The sequence below is a fragment of the Symsagittifera roscoffensis genome, chromosome 1 (genome assembly GCF_963678635.1).
Source record: "Symsagittifera roscoffensis chromosome 1, txSymRosc1.1, whole genome shotgun sequence".
Taxonomy (NCBI): Eukaryota; Metazoa; Xenacoelomorpha; order Acoela; family Convolutidae; genus Symsagittifera; species Symsagittifera roscoffensis.
The window spans coordinates 88,607,193-88,627,372 of record NC_087062.1 but is presented as its reverse complement, the minus strand read 5'-3'; the positions used below and the strand labels follow the sequence as shown (position 1 = coordinate 88,627,372).

At 33.6% G+C, this 20,180-nt stretch overlaps 2 protein-coding genes across 2 annotated transcripts in view; one reads left to right on the top strand and one right to left on the bottom strand.

Moving 5' to 3' along the window:
- LOC134851783 (DNA-directed RNA polymerase II subunit RPB3-like) overlaps nt 1-20,180 on the top strand; it is a 422,117-nt gene that overhangs the window by 133,728 nt on the left and 268,209 nt on the right. The window lies entirely within an intron of this gene.
- Nucleotides 1-20,180, bottom strand: part of LOC134840518 (ras-specific guanine nucleotide-releasing factor 2-like) — a 103,609-nt gene that overhangs the window by 21,417 nt on the left and 62,012 nt on the right. The window contains exons 13-19 of the mRNA XM_063856376.1: nt 17,589-17,693; nt 16,832-17,151; nt 10,551-10,614; nt 7,484-7,701; nt 3,574-3,743; nt 2,997-3,254; nt 2,240-2,517 (exon numbers count right to left, since the gene is read on the bottom strand). Coding sequence (XP_063712446.1) covers nt 2,240-2,517; nt 2,997-3,254; nt 3,574-3,743; nt 7,484-7,701; nt 10,551-10,614; nt 16,832-17,151; nt 17,589-17,693 — 1,413 coding nt within the window. The remainder of the gene's footprint in view (nt 1-2,239; nt 2,518-2,996; nt 3,255-3,573; nt 3,744-7,483; nt 7,702-10,550; nt 10,615-16,831; nt 17,152-17,588; nt 17,694-20,180) is intronic.

Genomic DNA, 20,180 nt, shown 5'->3' with positions numbered 1-20,180 from the left:
ACTTTTAGGCAACTCAGAAAAACCACGTAAAAATTTTGCGTGTTTAGACAAACCAGTGACTACAAGAATAACCAGAACAAAAAAGGGGTTGTAATTTTTAACTTCTGTTAAAGCTGCAAAAATAAAAATCTCCATTTAAACGGAAATAATGAAAATCGTTAATTAGAAAAAAAAGTTTTAAGCTTTATGTTTGCGATAGTTGAATCTGTTTTTGAACCGACCATTTGAAAAAAGGGGACAAACTCTGTATTCAGGCATTTTAGTTCATTTTTCATTTTGCCTTCCACACAAAATCAGGTACCACAAAAACTATTCAATTAGGCCGAGTGATATATCATACTAAAGACCTTTCAGTCGTGATTCGAACGATATTTTAAAAAATCCAAAAAATGTCCCAGTATCGAGAAAAACAGGTTGAACACTTTTGAGTTTTCGTCTAAGTTCGACCTAATCATGCAAGCGAACAGGCCTAAAAAACCTTATTGTTATTTATTGGAGTCGCGAAAAAAGAGTTATACTCGAATAAAGTTATTTTCGGAGTTTTTTAGTGCCTCTTTTCAATTAAAAGCTTCACAATTTAAAAAACTTCTGCAAAAAAAACTTGAAACTTTTTCAAATTGTTTGTTTTTAGATATTTCTTGCATTTTTCTACAGAAGTGTTATCCAATTTGTCTAATATACTGTGAATAACGAATATTCCAAAGTTCCAGTTTATCGTTCAGACTTTTCGTTCAGCTAACCTTGTTTATGTTTTACAAACAGTCAATTTCATTTTCAGTGCCATTCGCTATATTCTACAAGACCTGGAGAGATATTACTAGAAGTGTTGAGTAACCCGTATAGCACTTCTGATGTAGAGTTTGTAATTTTACTGCTATATGAAAAAGTATCTCGATTGATTACCAATCAAGCCACTTCAAAATCTTAACCTTCGTGCGCCCCACCGGGCGCGCACAATATTATATAAACCTGACTATCTAGTGAATCTAAAACGAGTCTAGTTAAAAAATCCATGTTTTATACTTTGATGCTGAAAGTGCATAGCGAATGATTTACGTGAGGCGAATTATCCTGCTTTAAAACAATTGGTCGGAATTGAGTTAAGGCAAGCTGATCGGTCCTATTAATTTTAAGATGACATTTGATATTTTCAACCAAATTTTTTTAAACTAAAATTTCGTTTACCAAAAACTTTTCAAGGCCAGTTAAAGGGCACACGGATCATTCAGGAATTTGTCCTGATACGAGAAGTCTTGTACCTATATAAAATGACAACGTCTGAGTTTTACAGAAACTTTTACACAAACTTCAAATAATGTGAGACAATGTGGACCAAACAAGACGCTCATGTTGAAAGAAGTTGTACAAAAACTGACCAAGCAAGTTGTTGTTGCGTATGTTTTATCAAATATACAGAACCGAAAACAACCCATAATTGAGGTAAAAACTTAATGTCGAATTGCGCTAAATGAATTATGTTAGAAAATAAGTAATTCTCGTCTGTATCACTTTTTTTTTCTCAACTCAGCCAAATTCTATTAAAACGAATTTAATTAAACAATTGGGCTTTTTGTAGAGTCCGGATAAACTTCAAGAAAAACAATTGACAGCTCGTTATGCTTGAGCTCCAGGGAAAAATGAAAAATGTTTGGTCCGGATAATTTCAAAAAGCACTGCAGTATTCATATGAAAATTGACAGATTGTTGAGGCTTCGGGAAACAAAGAAAAAAACATAGCCAACAGACAGTTGGGAAAGATTCAAAGAACGCAAGTAAACGTAAAAAAAATAATGACTTGTTTTCTGAACAAATCTCGATTTTCTGAGAAAAAAAATATGGCCTTCAACTTCTTTCAATTTCTAAAACAATTTAAGATTGAAACTCTTTTGATAAAAAAAATAACTCATTATGAGAAAACTGCATCAATGGGTAAATATTTATTTTCATTTCGCTGGGAAATCTGATAATCAAAGTCCATTTTCGAAATTAGAAATCAATCACGTTTTGTGTGACCTTTACATTTTTGCTGTTCGATAGTAGAGCTTGCCTTCCTTTTAACAAAAAAAATGAACTGAACTTAAAAAGCAAATCAAAAGTCAAACCGGGAAAAATTCAAGTTGAGCCTGAAAAAATTTCAAGACAATTCTTTAAATAAAACTGAAGAAAAAAAATTCGCGACTTTTATAAGAGTCTGAGCTACGTCCATCGACTCTTAATAAGCGTTCTAACTTTCTCTGACCTGATTGGTTGTTGATAGAGTTAACAACAGAAGGTGCCGTGTTCTTCCTCAGCCTGTAAGTGGAGGGATTACCCACCATCTGCTCTACAGGGGAGGGGGTAGATGGCGCGACTGATCCATTCAAAAAGGGTCCAGTTTTTGTGACAGTGCAAATGTTGTTCTGATTGTTAAGAAGTTGTTGCTGATTTGAGTTTGGGAAGATAGTTCCAACAGTTGTCAAGGTCTGTGGAACTGCTGGAGGTGATTGGTGCTCACAAGACTCTGTTGCTGTACTACCGCTAAAATGTCATTTTGAGTAGCACTACAGATTTATTCTTATAAGCAAGGCGATTGAAATTAGTCCAAGGTAGTTGGTTTGGACAAATAAGACTTTGGTTCTTAAGATAATTCTTAGGATCTTGGTTCTTAGAAGAAAATCCCTTAACCGCAATTTTGGATTGGTAGAAAAGGAAAATTGAAAGAAGTTGTGTTCTTTTTTCAAGTCGACAACCTATTTCTAAAGTATTTCCAAGAGTTCAGCCAACTTCCCAGAAACAGATACTTTAAAATCAAATTGATTAATGCATGATAGCGCTGAAGAACTATCTTAGTCTCTGCCAAAAAGTTGAAAAGCACCATGATCTGAACTCGTTGCTTTAAAAACCAAAAAAACGGCTTGTACATTTTAACCAGGGACACAACAGCGGCTCTCAGCAAAAATGTGAGAAATTAAACAATTCACAAAACATCAAATATCAATTTAAAAAAAACTATTTACCTGTTAGAAGCGAAACTGCCGTTTGGAGAGCCCATGGAAAACTCAGGAGAGCATGAGACAGCGACAATTCCAGGGCTGTTTCCATTGGCGGTCGCAGTTGGCGTAGATGCGGGATCCAGGAGAGCGTGGCGAAGCACTTGCATGACGTTCTGGGCGGTGGTGAAGTAGCGGTAAGTCATGAGGAATGTGTTGAGGAACTCGATGCTGAGGAAGCGCACGTCAATCAGTCGATCCAACAGCTTGTCCACAGTAGCATATCTGAACATAAATTGAGTTTGAAGCTACCTAAGATGAAGCACCAGCCTCAGATTCCGTTTAAAAAAGGTGAAATGCCGTCACGGAAAGGCGACTAAACTCAAAAAAAAAAGATTCACCGTACCGTGTCTTCTTAGAACTTTCCAAACAAAAATCAAAAATCGAGATGTTTGAAAAATAATAACAGCAGGCCTGAACATATGATAAACTCTATAAACTGATATCCCAAAAGCAATTTGAACTCTGGAATTGAACCCATTGAGATGTTTGAAAATTAATAACAGCAGACCTTACTCTGAAAAGACACTTTATGGAGTCCCACCTGATCTGAGGAACTCGGCAGGAGTTGGTGCTGCGGGAGAACTTGATCTGAGGGTCATCTTGGAATAGGGAGGGGTCACTTCGCACACTCTGCAACATGCGGATGCTGCTGCTCTCTTCGAATCTCACCTGTCCCGTGAGCAGTCCACTGATGTGGATGTTCTCTATGCACTAAACATGTCACCAATATCTTTAAAAAATGAAAAACAAAGCCCGAAAAAAATTAAATAATAATTTTTTAAATTTTTCACCCGAGGAAAATATTTTCTCCTAGTCTTCGCTTTTAGCTTGTATTATAAGCCAAAAAACTCAATCAGCATAAAAAACGTCATTGATTTTTTCATTAGATCTCATACATTTGACCGCGGACCATAATGCTGATCCATCAGACAATGGAAAAGTTGAATTTCGATTTAAGGAAGATGCGATTAACGATAACGGTAGGTCAAAAATAGGTCGAGAATAAGGACATCATAGGCCAAAAAAAGGATCGAATTCAAATACTTTAAATTTGTTTGTTTATAGATTAACTATCTACTAACCTCCTTCCGATAAGGCAAACAGAGTTCCACTAAAAATTTCATTAATATCATTAATATTACCCAAAATACAATTTCACATAATAATCAAATCAGCGTAATCAAGTCAAGATAATTAAAATAATCTCTTTTCAATCTCGACGAACGCCTAACAATTCAAACAAACGATAAACGCCGATTTCAATTTTAACAAGCATTTTAACATTTTGAGATCATAAATTATAACCAAATGTCATCTAACAAAAAAATCCTGCAAAACCATCAAAGCGGCACAAAAAGCAACTTGTTGTCAATTATACCAGCAAAATTTGGTATAAGCTTTACAGATGATAGTCGGCAATGAACTAGTCAAACCATTAATAGAGCGTGTCAAAACAATTGATATCTTCAAATTAGAGAGCAGATCAAAAAACACAAGAAACATCCCACAAGATACAGTAAAAGTTAAAAACTCTATATATACAAGACTTGTCGATTGCTATTCAAGTAGAACAGTAATGTTCTGACCATATTCTTAAAAAACACAAAAAACTTTTCACGTTTTCCAAATTTTTTGTTTTTGGTAAGACGAGAAGATTTAAACAAAGGCTTAGAACTTCGATAGTAAAAGTAAATGAGGCACATCTGTCAACATTTTACCTCATAAAACAAAAAGACGAATGAAAAAGTCAATTTGAAATTTTTTTGCAGAATTTTTTTCTCTAAGTTTTATTCCTAAGAAGGAAGAGAAATAATTTTAACTAATTTTACTGGAGTTAAAATCTTCCAATTACCAGCACCAGCGTGTTTGGTGGGGCGGATGCCCCCTCCTCAGGGATTCGACCCCGTGCCGACACAGTGTCCTCCCTTTGTACTATTTTAGGATCTGCATTTTTGGCTGACGGACCCTAAAGTTTTTCTAAGGCGCCTTTGACGCCAATATATCTTAATTTTGAGGCGGGAGCGCGCGCCAGAAAAACATGATTTTTGCTCAAAATTAAACAAAGTGCTAAAAACGCCTTTTTGGCCTGTTTGTTCAAAACATTGCCTGTGGCGCAGAAAATTTTGTCAAAATAAGGGTTTTATAGTGATTTGTGAGGGCTCGGAAAATCATTTGGTTGGCCTAAAAAAAGTTTTTAACTTTTTTTTAAATCAGCACCCTCCCACCCCCACGAGAAAATCATAGATCCGCCTCTGAGAAAAACCATATTATAAGCATACGATTTATTCGCTCGAATGTACACAAAATAAAAAAAATTTCAACCCGGCTTTTCTCAATACAAAGATTTTATTGAAGGCTTTAAAATGATATATCAATCGAACCATTCCGAAGATTATTAGAGGTACCTGATTTTGCGTGGATTAAAATTAAAACACTCGAATACAAAGTCCTACCTATTTTCAGTTTTCAATAGTCAGAACAATAATAGTGATCGCGAAATTATTATGACTAAAAATTGCAAATGACCCAGAAAACCACCAACAAGCAGAAACATAGCAAGCAAAGGGTTCGAAAAGAGCCAATAAACGCAAGTAAACAAAAACAAAAGACTTATTTTTGAGAAAAGCTCAACTGTAGAATTTCAGAGAAACAAACAGATGGCCATAAAGCTGTTTGAATTTCTCGAGCAATTTATGTTTTACAGTTTTTTGATAATAATGACTGCATTTGGAAAACTGGATCAGTAGGTAAAGTTTTTATTTCGCTCGTAAATCTGAAAAGTAAATTTCATTTTTGAAGCTAGAAATCGATCACATTGTTCGTGACCTTTCCATTTTTGCTGTTCAATAAAGCCGCTTGCCTTCCTTTTAACAAAAAAAATGAACTCAACTTAAAAAGTAATCAAAAATCAAATCGCGCCGTAAAAAAAATTTGAACCTGAAAATTTTTCTGAAAAAAAAATTATCACGACCTATATATCCGATCAGGCCTTTGATAGAACTTTTCACAAAAAAATCCAATTAAAGCAACTCTATTGAGCAATAGCCTGCCGAGAGAGGGGGAGTGGCGACCGCCCCACCCCCTCCCTTTGGTATAAATTTACGACATCTATTTGGGACTGTCCAAATACAAAGTTTTTCTGAGGCGCCTTGGGCGCCAAAATAAATAAGCTTAAGGGAAAGCGCGCGCCAAAAAAAGCATTTTGTTGTCAAAATTTTCCAAAAAGTGCTTAAAAACGCCTTTTTTGGCCTGATTTTTAAACAATTTGCTTGCGGCGCAGAAAATTTTTGACAAAATAGGGTCATTATAGTGTTTTTGGAGAGCTCGGAAAATACAATTGGTAGACCAAAAAAAAGGTCGGCAAAAATTTCAAAAAAGCCGCTCCTCCCCGGAAAAATTCCAGCGCACGCCACAGTCTATGAGGCATAACTCACATTTTACAGCATAATACGGCAACGCTCAGTCGCTTTGTCAGCGAAGTATTACTAATTTTAGCAGCAATGTTCACTTTTTTCGTTGGAAAAGCGATTGAATCTGACAACCAATTGAGTTAGATTAACAAGGAAGTTGATCTTCGGAGCAGACATTCTACTAAGAAAACTGCATTTTGTAATCAGATTTTGTTAATTCTTCCAGACAATAGAAACCAAAATTGAACAAAGATAGCTTTAACGGCTGCTGTGAACGTAGCTCAGAACGTTCCGAGCATATTCTGAAAAAAAACTACAAACAATTTTTTCTCTTTCTTCACATTAGTAATGTTTTTTTTTGCGCGTGGAGTGATATGATTTGATCTAAATAAAAGCCTAGAACTGATACATTTTCGAAAGTCATACTAAAAAAGAAATTTGAACAGTTTTTGGCAAAAATTGACTTTAAAAAAAAAACAAACAAAACTTAGCCAACAGACAGAAAAAAAACAGATGCCCATAAAGATCTTTGAATTTCTAGAACAAATTATGAGCGGCACTTTTATGATTAAACTAACTAACTTTCAGAAAACTTAATCAACCGGTAAAATTTCTATTTTGTTGGGAAATCTAATAATTAAATTCCAACTACGAAAAACGAGGTCGATCACGTTTTTCGTAACTTTTACACATTTGGTGTCCGATAGTGGAGTTTGCCTTCCTTCCAACAAAAGAAATGAACTGAACTTAGAAAGAAATCAAAGTCAAACCGCGAAACAATATTGAGCCTGAACAAATGTCAACACTTTTCCCGAAAAAAAAAAACAAAATAAAGGCGACCTATTTAAGAGTCTGAACTACGTTCATCGACTCTTAAAAAAGCTCGATACATTTTTCTAATCTTTTAAAAAAAATTTTATTGGTCCGAACAAATACTTTGAACAATCCGGAAACCAAAAATCCAATTTCCTCAAACTGAAATGGCATACAACAAAACGATAATGAACACGTCCAAAAAAGTGAACACGTCATTAAACTGACCTGTCCTATATCGGTGACCCAGGCTTCTTTCTCCTGATTGGTGGGAGCTACAAATATGAACAGGTAGGACAGCAGATGATGAGAGACAACCAGTTTGAAGTATCTGCCCTCAAACTCTGCATTGGGCGACTCTTTGACCGAAGAGAGCGAGCACTGCTGTTGAAGAGGGTTGCCATTGGATGGGACGCTGCCACTGCCCATCACAGAATTAGGGGGCACTAAACAAGAAGATTATGGAAGTTCCTTAAAATTAGGTTCCCACAGAGGACATAATTCCTTCCCCTTCCCATAGGTGAAGTAACCCAGCAAAACCTCCAAAACCAAAAAAAAATACTTACCAACGAAGGAAAACCAAAAAATGTCGAAAAAGCAATAATTTTCATATATTTGTCTCGACTTGTGTAAATTGATTTTGAGGAAACATAAAAGTTGAGACCGCTATCATGGTTGAATTAGCATCGAAACAAAACTTACACAGCAGTAATTAAACCGACAATATTTCAAGAGACATGACTTGGGATGAAAAAAAACCAATGTCATAAAAAAACTTGAGCGATCAAACATTTTCAAACTCTAAAATATCAAAAGCCACACACACGCATGGGAAACATTTTTTGCATTTAAAGGTTGTAATATGAACCCAGTGAGTCAATAAATATCATGCCGAAACCTTTTGCGCCAAATAAAAAATGAAAGTGAAAAAAAAATTGCAATTGACCAAAACGGAGTAAGTGAAATTACAACCAATAAGAAAAAACTTTCGAATGAAAAGTGTTGAAAAAATGCAGGTATGCTAAAAAACATATCCATAGTTGAAGAAAACAAGCCTATGTTCGGCAGCGCAACCAATGATTTTCAGTTTTACTTCAGAGCTATTTGCAATTTTATAAGCTCAGATCAAAATTTACGTTAAGTCAGTGGAAATTCAAACACAGAAGGCGGTTGCTCTTTAGGTTCTAGTGCAATAAACCGATGTAGCAGTGAAATGTAAATCAAAAAGTAAGGCAATCAACAGATAATTTATCCAAGTTGCGTCATTTTAATTAAAAGTTCAGCTTTATTGTACCAACTTATTAGACAAAAAAAAACAGAGCCAACAGACAGTTTTGTTTTGTTTAAGCAAGTAAACAAAAAAATAAACTGAATTTATTTGGGAAAACCCATCTTTCAGATTTCATTTCAAAAAGAAAATGGATGACCTTAAAGCTCTTCGAATTTCTAGAACAATTTATGAATGAATAATTTTGGATAAAATTAACCCAATTTGAGAATACTGGATCAAACGGTAATATTTTTTTACTGGGAAACCTGATAAACCTGAAAATCCATTCTCGAAACTAAAAGTCGATTACGTGTTCGGTGATCTTTAGACTTTGAACTAGTTCATCGGCTCTTAAAAGCAACAATGACTGAGTTAGAATAATATTTCTCTATTATGGGTTAAAAAAACTTATTTATGAAAAAAAAGTGTAGATCATTCCGAGAATTTTTCGGAAAACTAGATTAAAAGCACCATGAAATAAGTTTGCAGTAGGATCAATTATGGAGCCGTCTTTATAGCAAAGTTTCGGCACTTTGCTGTTATATTCCCGCCGATAGATCAAATTTCAGTAATGATCTGTTTATCGCTAAAAAGGCTTATAAAACTTTTGAAACTAGAAATGAACCCTTTTTTTGTTTGTATTAGAGTTTGATTTCTTTTTTTTTACAAGGTAAATGAACTGAAACTAAAACAAATACAGAAATGCCCATTGAAACTGGAAAAATCAAACCGTGAAAAATCGAAATTCCTAGGAAAAAGAAAAAAAGTATCATCACGACCGATTACGTCTCAAATGGCAAAATTCCCAAATGGCATAAAAATATAAATTTCCCAAATGGCAGAATTTTCATGCAACTGTTGCATTGAAAAAATCGAGAACAACGTTTTCGTGACCAATGTGAGAAAATTAATCCAGTTGTCAATTCAAATGTTGATTGACATTTTATCTTGAAAATTTTATTATAATTTTTTATCAAAAGCGAAAAGCATAAGCTTGCGGTTATTGATAAGCTTCTTGTGGTCAATTGTCATAAAAATTGTTTGGAAGCAATTAATTCCAAATCTTGTTCACATGTGTTTTCGTTCCTGACAAAATGTTAGAATTAGAAGCTGATACAAAACATTTGAATTACAATCATAACTTGAAATTTATGCCATTTGGGAAATGTTTCATTTTTATGCCATTTGGGAATTATGCCATTTGGGAAGTTACCATCACGACCTATATAAGTGTCTTTACTACGTTCATTGGCACTTGAAAATTAGAAAAGATGTTCTCTTGAATTCAGACTAGAATGAATGGTAGTCAGTTGAACTCACTTATAATCAGGTTTAAAACTTGCAGCTTGAAAATGAAAAATCGTTCATGAAAAATACCAGAACGTGACTGTGCTTCTATAAACAAAAGACCAGCAAAAAGTATTCAGTGAGTCTTTTTTGAGAATACAGGGCCTTTAAGTTGCAAACGTTTTCCAAAACGTCAACAAATTATAACTCTACTTAAAAAGCCAGTAAAAAGAGAAGGACCACAGAAGATGAAAAAATGCAGAAAGGGTCAACTTTCGGCGCTCTTAAAACTTTTTCATTTTCCGCGTTTTTATGGTTTGGCATTCTTGAACGCCCTCTTTCCAGTTTTCATCTCATGTAATGTAAATGATAAAAACTGCTCTTATGGCAACTTGAATACTGAAATGCTTGAAAAATTCTTTCAGCTGATCACGCTTAAACTTTGCTCAATTTCTTATGTGGCAAATGTACCTAGTAACGAATTGCTATCCCTATAAAAAACAATTCGATGGTTAAGCATACGTGAACTTTGTACCTAGTAACGAATCTCCCTTCGTTTGCAAAAGGGGGAAATAGTTAAAGAGATCCGTTTTTTTAAAAAAGATTTCGAAAATCAAATTCCAACGAAAATTGAAGAGTGACTGGAAAAGAGCCGAAAAGCAAAAGCAATCTTAGAGCAGCCGTGACCGAGTTGTTAAAACTTTTTTAGCCCCCCGGGGGCATAAAAAGCAATCTTACCTGGAATGTTGAACAGATCATCATCCAATAGAGTAGCGTTGACCAGTGGGATCTTGCCAAGAACCTGAAGCAGGATGTAACTTCTAATTTGACAGTTTTGAATCCATCTCATTTCAACTAGAACTAACTTCCTTTAACTTAGTCAAAACCTATACTATAAAACAGACTTGACAAGAAAAAAATTGATGTACTTCATGTATTCTTAAGCACATGTTTTTCCCCAAATTGTATTTTAAAAAAAGTCCTCGATATATCATGTTTAAGCTTTATAAACTAAATTTATTTCAATTGTCAGTACTTTGGAATAGTTTTCCATAATGTATGCCAGTAAAAACGGATTAATTGTCTAAACATAGCCAACTGACAGCTGAAAAAGAGTAATGACGGCAAAGAAACAGAAAAAAAACTAACCTGTTTTTTGTTAAATCTCAGCCTTCGACTTTCGAAAAAAAATAGATGGCCATAAAGCACTTTGAACTTGTGGAAAAATTTATGACTGATACTTTTTTGATAAAATTAATCCAAATTGAGAAAAATGGATCAATATATGAAACTTTTATTCCGCTGGAAAATCTGACCATAGCCAACTGACAGTTGGATAAGAGTAATGAGCGCAAGGAAACTAAAAAAACTGACTTGATTTTTTTCAAACGCCTTCAACTTTTGAATTTCAAATAAAAAAATAGATGGCCTTAAAGCCCTTTGAAATAGTAGAACAATTTATGATGGCCACTTTTTTATTAAAGTTAGTCCAATTTGATAAAACTGGATCAACAGGCAAAACTTTTATTTCGCTGGGAAATCTGATAATTATTTTCCAATTTCGAAAATCGAAGTCGATCACGTTTTTCGTGACCTTTACACTTTTGCTGTTCGATAGTGGAGTTTGCCTTCCTTTTAACAAAAAAAAATAAGTGAACTTCAACAGAAATCAAAAATCAAACCGCGAAAAATCGAAAATGAGAGTGAAAAATTCCGAGACTTTTTTCAAAAAAAAACGAAAAAAATCACCAAGACTTAAATAAGAGTCTTGTACAACGATTACTGCTCTTAGAAAAATTTGTTTAGAAAAATTCCATATTTTCCAATGGAGATAGATATTTTCTGATGGAGACAGACCACCACACAATAAAATTAATATTTAGAATTACGTTGTTCGGCGCAATTATTAGAAAAACAGGTGAGGTGGAACGTTTTCTTTTGACTAAAACTTATTCCTTGCTCACTCTGCATTAAAGTTTGAATTAAAACATGTATAAAACGTACATTCATAAAAAAAGGATCATTACACAAACATTAAGAAAGGGGCAAAAGAGCTCACCTGGTTCTTATATCGAGTCGGCCAGCAACAAAATTTGCGAGCGACTTCCTGATTTTATGCAACTATGTACCATAATTTTTGAATATAATTAGGCATAAATAATATATTGCAACATTTATCACCAGTGAAAAACACAAAAGTAAGTGGGTAATTTTAAGGACAAATCGAGGACAAAGGGTAATGTTAAGGACAAAGGGCAAAGTTAAGGACATCTTAATGTTAAGGACAAATGGAATGAATTCCAGGCGCACTTCAATTAAATTCCACTATAACTTCAGCTGGCTACATCATGTTTTTTTGCATCGATTTTTTCATTAAATCTATTTTTAAAATGTTGGCGAATAGAATACTAAATCAATTAATTTTCGATCTGAATTTCGAACTGTCAATACAATTTCGAACTGAATTAGTCCTCATTTTTTGCGTTAGCTTATACTTAAATGTCATTTTAAAGCTTTGAAATTATTTGTATTTTTCGTTTTTTTTTTAATTTATTTTCCAGCCAAAAATCATAATCATACATTTTATGGAATTGTACGTTTACAACTTAGTTCGGCTTTGGAAAATACCAAGCAGGCATCAGCCAGTCGGGTGGCATCCCATAGCAATTTGCAACTTTTGCTTGGCAATATTCTTTATATTATAGTGAAATTTAGCATTGAAAATTAATTAGTTTAAATATAATCAGGTATAAAAACCAGTGAAAAGATAATCAACAAAGTTGGAAAACTGTAAATGAACCAAGACCCTATAAACAAAGCCATAAAACGGTTGGAAAAACGTCAATGATTGCAAGTAAACATAAATACGGACGTATTTTTTGAAAAAAAATCTCTCAACATTCAAACTAAATAGACTTAACGCGAATTGAATTTCTAGACAATTGATATCGGCACTATTTCAGTAAAGCTAATCCTCATTGAGAAAACTGGATTTATAGTAACTTATTTTTTTCGCTGTGAACTGTGTAAATTAAATTTTCGAAACCAGAAGTCGATCACGTTTTTCGTGACCTTTAAATTTCGCTGTTCGATAGTGGAATTCGCCTTCCTTTTAGAAACTTCCAGTCAAACCGCGAAAAAAGTAAACTTGCGCCTGAACAAAACTTAAAATTTTTCCTTTAAAAAAATCATCGCGACATAAATAAAAATCTAAACTACAAAACGAATGATGACCAGCAAATGAAAAGCGAATCAAAATTGAAAAAAAAACCTTCAAAACCGTCAAAAAACATAGAAATTGCAAAAAGGACAAAAAAATTCCTTTTACAGAGAGCTTCCAAATGATAAAAAAAAGAAGCCGAAACTTTCTGCGAGACCTACGCCGACAAAAGTTAGCAGACGCGAAAGTCCAAAATAAACAAAAACTTTCATCTTTCAAAAAAAGGTACAAACTGGAATCGAACTTCTGGTATTTTCCGTCTCAAGCAAGAACTTTAAAACTGCACCAAATGCACATAACATTCATTGAATTCAATAAAAAACATGAAAATATTTTTAAAAAAATAGCAAAAAAAATTTCAATAAGAAAGCCTAACTTTTAGGCCAATTTGATTCTGCGGCAACTAAGCCGACAAAAAAAGCAGACTAACAGACGCACGGAGATTTTTCCGCCTACAGAAAAACAAGTCCTGGCCGGATTCGAACCATTGACCTTTGTCTTTATACGCAAGTGCAAATTAACGCCAACTTTCGATTTCATATGAACCATGAGCAAAATGATTCCAGTGATTCTGTTAAATAAGTGCTTCTGTTAAACTATTTGTTACCCTGAGAAAAATCTACATTCCAGTTTGATAACGTTTGCTAACAACAAGCGTAAGCATTTCTCAAAAATTTAACAAAATATTGCTCTTTGATTTTCAAGATTTTTTTGAGATTCGCTTTGTTTCACACTACCTAAATTAGAGAAAATTGGATCAATAGATAATTTTTTTATTCCACTCGAATTTTAAAAAACGGGTCTTTTTCGAAACATAGGTCTTTTTTGAAATAAATTTTTTGCGCCAAAAGCGGTTTTTAATACCGGGGAGCGTACTAGATGAAATGAACTTCAAATCAAATTTCAAACTGCAAAAACTCAATATTCAGAGTCAACAACTTTTTCCTAAAAAAAAAACAAGCAAACAAGACCTAAATAAAAAACCACTTTTTTCACTAATGTCTAAAAGTTCGCTTATCCCACATATACAGCAAACAATCATAGCAACATAGGGCACCTGATAATTTCACAATTTTCAATGTCTTCTTTGCTTTTTGAACTTTTAAAGCACTATAGTTTGTTTTTAGGAAACAGTCTTTCAAAATGTTCATGTTGATATTTGAGTTTTCGCAGTTAAACTTTGATTTTTCTTAGAATTCATGCAAACCTATTGTTAACTCGAAGAAAAAAACGTTCTCGAATAAAAAACGAATAGCTCCAAAAAATGAATTACTTTCACTTTAGAATCGCCGGAACTATTTATTGACCAGTTTTCTTCAAATGTTGTAGTTTTAAGGAAAAATTATCGGTCAAAAACTCGAATAAACATTTTCCCGAAACTCGAAAGTTCAATCCTTTTTTCAGTTTCCTTGAAATCAATTAAATTTTTCGATCTTTCATTTGGCTTTTTTCAAATAACTTGGAAAAAAATCACAATATAATTAAAATTTTCATGAGGTCAGATGTTTGCGTCAGAATAACAAAGATAGCCGGTTACTGTGCAAGTAGCACAGAAAGTTCTGACCATAGTCTATAGACAACTACGGTTTAGAAAGTTTTTTTTTCCAATTTAGTGTAGTCTTTTCTGCTTGGTGTGATAAAAGGATAAAAGTATAATTTAGGCATATTAGACAGTCATAGTAATAAGCAAATTGGAGAAAAATCTTTGCAGAGAAATGTCTAGAAAAACTTTTTAAAAATACAAAAATTAAGTTTTACTTGCTTAAAATTAACCTTTAAGGTCTTTAATTAAACATAACTCAGCTTGTAAGCCTGCTCGCTTGCTTTATTCGCTCGAATTAGGACAAAAAATCAAATATTTGAAACCGGATTTTCTCGACACTGGGAAAACTTTTTGGCAATTTTTTGCGGTTCGAATCACGACTGAAAGGACTTTAATATGATATATCACTCAACCCAGTCCGATCACTATTTGCGGTACCTGATTTTGCGTGGAAAACAAAAAGCAAAAAAATTAAAACACACCCGAATACCAAGTTCCTCCCCATTTTCAATGGTCGGAACATCAAAAAATAAGAGGAAGAGTACAAAACTTTTTTTTGCGGAAAAAAAAGCATTAACGCAGCTAAGAGCCATACTTGAAACAGGGTGGAGGATTCCTTGAGATGTCTTTGTTGTACCAAATAATATTTGAAAGAGCAGCGCAGAGACTAAGCGCAAAATCGCAACAACAACAACAACAAACAAAAACAACAGCAGCAACAAGGGCAACAATAACTAGATCAACAGCAGCATGTTATCATCGCAAGAAAATTGATAAGAAAAAATTGATGAAGTCCAAATTATTTACTAAGTATGCATTTTCAAGTTAAATTGATTTTCTTGCAGGTTATAATGTGGTTTCAAAACATATTGATCAACCAACAAGATGACTGAAAATTTGGAAATCAAATATTTCACACAGAGGCAAAAATACGACCGACCACGCTATTGGGGAAAAACTGAATGAGTAAGACTTTGAGTCTACAAAATTTCTTAATTGACGCACGCCAATTATGACGCATTAGCAGTACCAGTCAATTTGAAAAAAAAAAGAAATTTACTAACTAACGTGTCTCAATTTATAGAGCATTCTATGGAGCAGTAGTAACATGAAAAAATTAAATGTAATAAAAATAAAATGAATTTTTTAATTAGAGATTTTTTTTTGTTAAAATCATCCCCCCACACGCCATATTAAGTACAAAGTGATAAATTCCGCTCCTAGTTATAAATCAATTATGGCAAATAAGCTTCCTTCAACCAATTTGGAACGATTTCTATGACAGATTAAATCTCCGCTTACGCGTTAATAGCGCAAAAGATATGGAGCGTTAATTGTCTCAAATTGGCCAAAATGGCAATCTTTAAACCCCGTAACTTTACGAAAAATGAAAATGATCACAGGTGAAAATTCTTTCTAAATTTAAGCTCAAGGCAACAATACTTTTTGAATGTCTCAAAAAAAAAATCCCGTCAAAAACGTCTAGTTAAAAAGTCGAAATTTGTCTGAAGAAAAAAACCACCCCGAGCACAAATATTCCGTTACTTTCGTTATAATATTACAATATTTGCGACTTAGGTTGGAAAAAAAGATAGTTCATACTATAATACAAGCCAAGCATTGCTTGTGTAATGACTGGTACTTTTTTTCATGAAGTTCACCCAATTTGACGAAACTGGATCAAAAGGATTAAAAATAATTTTAAATAAACGTTTTCTATTATAGTACCTACTCACTCACTATAAATGCTCAAAACTAGACCAAAAAGCAAAATCAGTTTTTCTCGACACTTAGTTCGGTTCAACTTACGACTGTGAAAGCTTACTATTTGGATAGAAAAAACTGAGACACACTCGAAGACAAAGTTTCTTACCAGTTTCAGCGATCGGAACAATAGTGTCATTAATCTTGAAACTGAATAATGTCAAATACATTTCCAGAAACGTAGATGAAACTAAGTTAATTAATTAGCGTGCCAGATGAAACTTAATTAAGCGAATACACAAAGATGAAAATGCAAATACAAAGCAAAATCACAGGCTAATTAAAAATTTCTTTTGTCCGAAAATCATCGACAAAACACAAAGAATAATGAAAAAACCTGACTTTGCCTAAAAAATGTGATATACTTTGTCAATTGCTGAAAAATATCGCGGGTCATAAAAACTTGGCAATAGCAAAGGAATAAGAATTCAAAAGCTTTGTTAGTGACAGTTTTGATGAATCAAGCTTTAATTTGAAAGGCAGTTAGCTAACTTTGCTTAGATGCAGCTTCCCACTGGAGGATCTGGAGGTGACGATGAGGTGATTGGAGAAGAGGAAACACTGTTTGACCGCCTCCTTTTTATCCACTCCAGAGAAGTAACTGACCGAGTTCGATCCCCCACCGGAACCGGCGCCGCCTGTCCCATTGGTCCCTGGATGATAGTGGTGGTGGTTTGAGGTGCTATTGTTCCCAAATAAAATCACTGGACTGCTTCGTTTTTTACTCAGCGATCCAGAGTTTCCAGAGTTGGATCCCGAGTTGTTACCAGACGATAGCCCTGACGACGAGTGTTGGTTGTGATAATGAGCGCCTAAAGACTTTTTTTGCCGAAACGACCTTGAAGATACTAATTCATTCATTACTCAATCCAAGCACAAGTTATTTGTGAGGCATCATTTATCCTAAAAATTTGAGAAATCTAGCAGAAAAACAATAAGTTGGAGACCCTCAGAGCAAAAATAAAAACTGTTTGAATTAGAATTTTGTTTGTTATCAGCCCAGAAAAGTGGAAGAAAAAATTAGCGAAATTTCAAAACAAACGACAGCTGTCAGGCATTGTTCACATGCAGTTTTCAAGGATTTGGAAATTTTGGATAGCTCATAATCTATTACTCTCATACAGGGTGAAGAAAAGAAATGAAAATATCAGGCTAAACCTTCCGCATGTAAATTGCAACGCCTTAAATTTATGATACGTGAAACTGCAGTAGTATTAGACTTACAGTAGTATTAGACTACTGTTCTTACCGGATCCATTTCCCACTGAGCTTGAAGATCCACCAGAAGAGTCAGACTTCGCTCCTCCGCTCGGCAAAATAGGCTTAGTCTCCAGACATGCTTGCAGCATAGTTCCTACCGAAAAAAAAACATTTTCAACACAAACAAACTAAAGCTTTCACACTAGTTTGCTGAACTTTTTTTTGATGTCATTCAATTTAGTCATTATCTCATCCACACAAAGTTTACCTGAAAACTACGAGTCGCAAAACTGCATATTTTAAAACATCTGCAATAATTTTACTGAAACTATCCAGTTTATTGCAAATGATTTCGCGTCTACAATAAAAACACTTCACTTCGGCGTTAATCAATCGAATATCTTCTATGATGTTAACAGGGATTAGGAACTCTCGGTGTAAAGAAGTCTAAGTGGATTCGGGTGCCGATTCATTTGACTCGCGCTTTCACGGTGCAGTGTTAGTGTATCTTCCCATTGTTAAATGACGACGTCACTTCTAAATTTACCTGATGGAAGCTGACAAAAATTATTAAATAATTTCAATTCGGAGAACACGCTTCTTATAAAATTTATAAGAACGCTCTAAATAAAATTAGACAAAGATAAAATTTATTTATATCTGAGATCGAATCGTTCTTAGAAAACATGTTCGCAAATGAAACAAGGATAGCCCGCTGCTGTGCAAGTAGCACAGAATGTTCCGACCACAGTCTTAAAAAATATAAAAATGTTTTCACAAATTGGTAGTTTTTTTTCTGCTGTTGTGATAAAAAAAATTGAACAAAAAAAAGAACTTAGGCATATTTAAGCATCATAGTAAAATAAGTCAATAGTAAAACAGTTTTTGAAGAAAAATGACAAGAAAAACGAAAAAAAAAATTGAAAAAAATTTCAACAATTTTTTCAAAATGAAATTTTTGAATTATTTCAAGTTTTTGATTCACAAAACTGCGCTAATAAAACTCCAAAAACTACCTTCACCTGGGTGAAATTAAGCTTTCACGGTTTAAATTATGCTCAAATAAGCTATTGCAATTATTAACTATTTTACTAATTAGCTCGAAATTAGACCAAAAATTTCAAACCCCGTGAAATTTTTAAATGTCGTTCAAATCACGACTGAAAAAGCGTTTATATGATATATCACTAAACCCTTTCCAATGATTATTTGAGATAGCTGATTTTGCGCGGCAAAAAACTTTGAAAATGGATTCGGGTGTGTTTAAGTTTTTTGCCGCGCAAAATCAGCTATCTCAAATAATCATTGGAAAGGGTTTAGTGATATATCATATAAACGCTTTTTCAGTCGTGATTTGAACGACATTTAAAAATTTCACGGGCTAATGCTAATGCTCGGAACAAAAAGTAGAGCCAGTCTCGGCCAGTTTAAAACCATTTTCAGGCCTTATTAATGAAATGATTAGATTTCATTCAATATAATGAAAAAAGGCCGAAAATTCGACAAAGCGAACAGACAGTAGGAAAAAAGTCGATGAACGCTAGGACACAGAAAAAAGCTTCAACAGTCGAAATTCAAATTCAAAAACCTATGGCCTTAAAGCTCTTTGAATTTGAAGAACAATTCAATGAACGTTAATAAAAATAAATAAGTTTTTTTTGATAAAACTAACTCAATTTGAGAAAACTGGATCAATAGGGAAAATTTTATTCAGCAGGGAATTCGGAAAACAAAAATCCACTTTTGAAAGAAATTACGTTTTTTTTGTGACCTGTAAGCTTTTGCTTTTCAATAGCAGAGTTCTTCAACGCTAAAAATAAAATTTCCTGAAAAAAAAACAAAACCATCACTACGTTCATCGACTATTAAAAAGCTTTAGAAAAGTTAAATCTAAGTTTCACATCAAAAGCTAAGCGTACTATAAAACATAACCAGAACAGATTTGGAAAAATGCACATGAAAAAAGTTTTAAAAAAAAACGAAAAAAAACTTATTTCTTTTAAACCTTCCTTTTCAGAAAAATTCAAAATTTCAAAAAAATATACAACTAACGTTCAAGCTTTCTTTATTTCAAGAATACTCAACTCTTGATGAAACTTTTAAAAAATGAAAATAAAAATATTCTTTTAACTAAAATTATTCACGTTTTTTAGGCCATTGGCATTTTCGTTAAAGGAAGCTGGACACTTTTTGGTTAAAATTAACCCAATTTGAGAAAACTGGATCGACAGATAAAAGATTGATTTCGCTAGAAAACACGAGAATTAAATTCCACTTTCGAAACTAGATGATGCTCACGTTTTTTCTGACCTTTCCACTTAGGCAGTTCGATAGTGGAGTTTGCTTTCTTTTCATTAAAGTAAACTAACTGAACTTGAAAACATAGCCAAATGACAGTTGGGAAAAAGTAATGAAATCAAGTAAACAAAAAGACAATGACTTTGCTCAGAAAATCTCAACTTTCGAAGTTCAAAAAAAAATAAATACCCTTTAGGGTCTTTGAATTTCTAGAACAATTTATGATTGGCGCTCTTTGATAACATTAACCCAACTTGAGGAAACTGGATCAACGAGTAAAATTTTTAATCTGCTTAAATCTAAAAATTAAACTCCATTTTCGAAACTGGAAATCGTTCACATT